The sequence below is a fragment of the Sebastes umbrosus genome, chromosome 20, assembly GCF_015220745.1.
Source record: "Sebastes umbrosus isolate fSebUmb1 chromosome 20, fSebUmb1.pri, whole genome shotgun sequence".
Lineage (NCBI taxonomy): Eukaryota > Metazoa > Chordata > Actinopteri > Perciformes > Sebastidae > Sebastes > Sebastes umbrosus.
Window position 1 is genome coordinate 22,553,441 of NC_051288.1, and position 6,014 is coordinate 22,559,454.

Genomic DNA, 6,014 nt, shown 5'->3' on the forward strand with positions numbered 1-6,014 from the left:
TCCATTTATAAAAGGATTTAAGGTACAATCCATGACGAACAAGCTATCTTTTAATACATGAACCAACAACTAAAACTAAATTCTTAATCTTTTCTGAGGCTGTCTGTAGAGTTTAGTAAAGAATAATACTGACTTTCTGTCACAGGCTGCACGTCTAAGAGTTGTGATCAATCAAAGAGTGATTTTCCCTCCTCAGATTGTTTAATTTGAATTATTTACAGTATATTGAGTTTGAAGGTATTCAGGAATAGTTCTTAGCACGAGGTGCAGTTACAGTACATCACACTGAAAAAAAAGCAAAGATTAGAGAAAAAATAAGCTAAATTTGTTTAGCAAATTTGTATATACCTGTAATTTATATGTAGAACAAATGGGCTGAATGGGCCTTTAAATTGGCTTTTTATCTTTTCTGAGACAGAATTTGTTATTAAGACAATTATGAATATTTGTGATGCCATATTGGTCTTTTCATTTTGACCATGTGTAATTAAATAACCATTTCTCAGAGCACTTTTCAAAAGAGCTGTATTTCTTTTGCATGTCTGTAAAGGGGAGACTTGTGGGTACCCATATAACCCATTCTCATCCACATATCTTGAGGTCAGAGGGCAAGGGACCCCTTTGAAAATGGCCATGCCAATTTTTCCTCGCCAAAATGTAGCCCAAGTTTGGACCGTATTTAACCTCCTAGTAAGCTAGTATGACATGGTTGGTACCAGTGGGTTCATTAGGTTTTCTAGTTTCATATGATGCCAGTATCTTCCGCTACAACCCCAAAATTGCAAGTTGCGTTAATGCGTTTACTTTGACAACCCTATAAGTAATACTTCTCCATGAGTAGGATATCATAGTGCTATATCCCTCCCAGTACATTTTAATGCTGAATCCAATGCTCTATATAATCCGATGCTCTACCCCCGGCTGCTGTCTCCCACAGAGGCCTCTCCACATGCTAATGCTGTCATCAACAGCTGACTCCACCTGCTGCTGGTGAGATCTGAGTCAACTAAAGTATGCAACTTAATTCAATAAATAAAAATGATTCAAGGATTTTGTGATTTCTTGTCTTTTTATTCACATACAGTACCTTCAATTCTGGACAGATTACATTCAAGAATATCAAAAGGAAATGCCAAAAAGAGTGAATTCCCTCACAAACCCAAAGAGCACAAAGAAATGCATTGGGACGTACAGTACCTCTGTTAAAAATCTGCATGTATTACATATGCAAACATTATAGACTACAAAGTACAGCAGGGTAACGTATACTCTATAACATGTGCATAACGTAACATATGACCACAGGGCCGAACTATTTACACTTGATCCAAAAATGTAGTTCCTCTTAACCATTTAATCTGTTTTTTTATACATATTAACATGTACAGTATTATTCTTTAGTGGGGAGAGTTGGAATCGTTTCTCCAACATCCTTTAAATCACACACACACACACACGTCACACCGGCTGTTGGTCGAAAGCACTCTACTTCACCATAAATAAAACAATTACAAAAATATACCTCACTTCAAACAGAGCCATAGCAGGAAAAAGAGCTTACAGCCATCGTGGAATGATAAAAAACAAACAACACATATCAACCTGTGAGAATAAGATGGAGGGAGAGATGGAGGAGAGGTGTGGGAGGGTGGGTGGGGGGGCTGGTTTCCAGGACAGTGTGTGAAAGAGTTTAAAGAACAAGCTGGAATTTCCAATGAAAGACAGCAGTTTAATGGGAATGTTTGAGGTTGTGACGGGCTGTGGATGGAGGCTGGGATTGGCTGGGACAGTGATGGTGACGTGGGTAGTCTGGGTGGAGGATGTTGATTTCCTGGCATGGGTTCCCTTTGAAGTGGAACCACCCTCCTCTTTGTGGAGGCCAACGCAGGAAGATGTGCCGAGGTTAGTAAACGTCAGCGATACAGGGGGGGGTTAAAAACTCCAGGTCCATGTTGGATTAGTAGTGTGTTTACATTCACAGGTATATCCCATCGTACTAAGGCTCAGGAGGGTGCGATGTGTGTCAGTGTATGTGCTGCTGCTGCTGTTCCTCCTGAGTAGCAGAAGACTAGAAGCTAAGCTATTTTTTCTTGGAGTTGACGCTCTTGCACACCCAGTTCATGCCCTCCTGAAAGTGAATTTAAGAGAAACGGCAGCACGGTGAGAAGAAGAAAATAAAGATGAATGCAAAAAAAAGGGAAAAACTCAGCTCGTACGCTCACCTGAATCCCCTCACCAGTGAGGGCGGAGCAGGCCTGGATCTGCCACATGCGATCCCGGATGGTGTGCAGATTGAGACCCTCGGCGATCTCGGAGGCCGGGGCGGCCGTCAGCAGGTCCTGTTTGTTTGCATAGATCAGCACAGGAACGCCACTCAGCTTCTCCTCATCCAACAATTCGGCCAGCTCCTGCAACACGCACACACATCGGTCATACATACATAAACACACAGAAATACTGTCACAGAAGAAGAGACTAATAAAACACAGAGATATAGACTTGAAACTTGAAAATTAGACTCTTGTGATACAACAAATATAAAGACTTATGTCGTGTGAGACATGACTTCATTAAGACTTAAAGGCCAAACATTCAAATCTCCTCTGCTAAAATCCTTAAACTATCAAAAGAACACAAAGACAGTGACAGACATAACCACACACCTTGAATATTTAATTACTAGGCATCTGCATTGAAAGGACTCAGTCTCAGTAATGTTTAAAAAAAGGGAAAATGCTCAAATGCCATCCATTGTATGTAATAGTCAGCAATCAGAGACCTGAAAGACTTGAGAATTGCCCCAAAAGACTTAAAAACGGCTCTGATAAAAAACAAGTAAAATGATAATAATGCTTATTACCATTTGTATTTTTAGATGCTTTTGAAACTTTTCAACTTAAATAACACATTTCAATTTGAATCACGTTATGATAAGATAACGCCGGATAACAACGGACCCCACTTTGAGAATCACTGAGTTACGGCCCTACAGTATTGTAGTACATGCATAGGGCACACTGACACAAAACAAGATATATTGTACATACCTGACCCGTCTCCTCAAATCTCTTTCTGTCAGCGCTGTCTATGACATAAATCTGAAACAAAATAGAAGTTTTCCCTGTTAGCATGTGCAGCAGGTCCTCAGTACATGTGTGATAAACTGTTACTTTTGAACAGATCAAAACAGTAATGTAAACTTTGAAGAAACAAAGCTTCTTTTTTTCTAGTTTGGTGCATCAAGCTTAACTCACCAGCACATCTGTGTTTTCAAAGTAGTTTCTCCAGTACGGCCTGATCTTCCTCTGGCCTCCAATGTCCCAAACATTCAGTTTAAAACCCTGAGACTGGACGCTCTTAATGTTGAATCCCTGGAGAGAACACAAAACATAAAGCTAAAGGTTAGACAGGAGAAGCAGATGTAATTCCTAGTACCAAAAAATCCATACATCCCTGTTGTGTTATGTCTCCAATAACAGGTGGTGTGTGTATGAAACTCTCCTCCATACCTGTGTGGGGGTGATGTGGCTGATGTCCTCAGATGCCAGATGTTTGAGCAAGGTGGTCTTCCCGCCGTTGTCCAGACCCAGCAGCAGTATCCTAACCTCCTGGTCTGGTGTGCTCTTTAGCTTACGCAGGATGGACAGCAATCCCTGCGGTGATAAACATTAAGAAATAATTGATATATTTCAGACAATAACACAGTGGAAGGCAGCATATTGCACAGCATTACAGTCCATTCAGTTCAGGTGTACTGTGTGTCAATAATGGTATGAAGGTGAGGTGTGGAGTATTTGTGTCCCTCTTTAATGTCCTTTGCCACCAGTCTTCATGCAATACAGTGCACTTTAGACTAAGCTACTGGAGTTACCCTGCACTATACTCATTTTTAACAGTCTCTTCTGCACTATATTCACTTTTTAATAGTCGTGTATCACAGCTGTTACCCTGCACTATATTCAGTTTTAACAGTTTTCTTCATCTCCTTGTATTTTTATATCTGGTATATTTTGTTTTGTACTTTGTACTTTGTACTACTAACGTTTTTACTGCCTTTTTACTAACATGTTTTGCACTATGGAACTGTGATGCTGGAAACTTGAATTTCCCTCGGGATCAATGAAGTTACTATCTATCTATCTATCTGTCTATCTGTTTATCTATCTATCTATCTATCTATCTATCTATCTATCTGTCTATCTGTCTATCTATCTTTCTACTGTATCTATCTATCTATCTATATATCTATCTGTCTAGTTATCTATCCATCTATCTATCTACCTACCTACCTATCTATCTTTCCATCTATCTATCTATCTTTCCATCTATCTATCTATCTATCTATCTACCTATCCATCTTTCCATCTATCTATCTATCTACCTATCCATGTTTCTATCTATCTATCTATCCATCTATCCATCTATCTATCATCTATCTATCCATCCATCCATCCATCTATATATATACCTACCTATCCACCTATCCACCTATCCACCCATCTATCTACCTACCTATCCATCTATCTATCCATCTATCTATCTATCTATCTATCTACCTACCTATCTATCTTTCTATCTATCTATCTATCCATCTATCCATCTATCTATCCATCTATCTATCTACCTACCTACCTACCTATCTATCTTTCTATCTATCTTTCTATCTATCTATCTATCTATCTATCTATCTATCTATCTATCATCTTTCTATCTATCTATCCATCTTTCTATCTATCTATCTATCTATCTATCTATCTATCTATCTATCTATCTACCTATCCATCTTTCTATCCATCTATCATCTATCTATCTACCTATCTATCTTTCTATCTATCTATCTATCTATCTATCTATCTATCTATCTATCTATCTACCTACCTACCTACCTATCTATCTATCTATCCATCTTTCTATCTATTTATCAATCCATCTATCTATCTATCTATCTATCTACTGTATCTATCTATCTTTCCATCTATCTATCTATCCATCTTTCTATCTTTTTATCCATCTATCTATCCATCTATCTACCTACCTACCTATCTATCTATCCATCTATCCATTTATCTATCTATCTATCTATCTATCTATCCATCCATCTTTCTATCTATCTATCAATCTATCTATCTATCTACTGTATCTATCTATCTTTCCATCTATCTATCTGTCTAGTTATCTATCCATCTATCTATCTACCTACCTACCTATCTATCTTTCCATCTATCTATCTATCTATCTATCCATCTATCATCTATCTATCTATCTATCTATCTATCTTTCCATCTATCTATCTATCTACCTAACTATCCATCTATCCATCTATCTATCTATCCATCTATCATCTATCATCTATCTATCTATCTATCTATCTATCTATCTATCTATCTATCCATTTATCTAGCTATCCATTTATCCATCTATCATCTATCTATCTTTCTTATTGTAGCATCTCTTCCTTCCATCCATCCAGACTCTCAGCAGGCCCTGCATTTCTAGTCCCCACTGTGTGTGTTTTAAAGATGGGTAAACACAACTCCTAACGGTCCCAATACATGGAGGACACCAGGATCCATGAAGTCACGTCATCTTCTCTGTTTTTTGAGCCATCAGCTCAGAGCTGGTTAAAGACACGCAGCTAGCAGCTAGCTTAAGCAAGCTATCGTGCTAAGCTAATCTCCCAGGATAACTGAACAACAAGGAGCTTTTAGCAGCTTTATGACTGCTTTTCTCGGTAAGTTGCGGACAGCGGCAGACATAACATCTCTAATGTATTCAAGGGGGCGCTATTTAATGTGAATATGTTCAAATTTGTGCTAAAAATTAACAGTTAATAAGCTAATTATCAAGATAAACGTTAAACTCACCATCTTGTTGCTCTTCTCTCCTGGAGACGCCGCCGACGGTTACTAAGGGAGGGCGTGACGTCAGACGCAGAGTTACGCAAAGTTACGCAGAGTTACGCAGGAAGGAAGACTCGTCGGGCCTCGCCCACAAAGATGGAGGACGAGTTCAGT

The 6,014-nt window shown here is 38.8% G+C and overlaps 1 protein-coding gene across 1 annotated transcript; it reads right to left on the minus strand.

Moving 5' to 3' along the window:
* Positions 1-1,050: 1,050 nt before the first annotated feature.
* On the minus strand, positions 1,051-6,002 carry arl3b (ADP ribosylation factor like GTPase 3b). Its single transcript, XM_037755781.1, has 6 exons — positions 5,865-6,002; positions 3,510-3,653; positions 3,255-3,371; positions 3,048-3,098; positions 2,223-2,408; positions 1,051-2,128 (listed from the first exon to the last, which is right to left on the minus strand). The coding sequence occupies exons 1-6, from the start codon at positions 5,865-5,867 to the stop codon at positions 2,081-2,083; spliced, it is 549 nt and encodes a 182-aa protein (XP_037611709.1). The 5' UTR covers positions 5,868-6,002; the 3' UTR covers positions 1,051-2,080.
* Between the last annotated feature and the right edge of the window lie 12 nt (positions 6,003-6,014).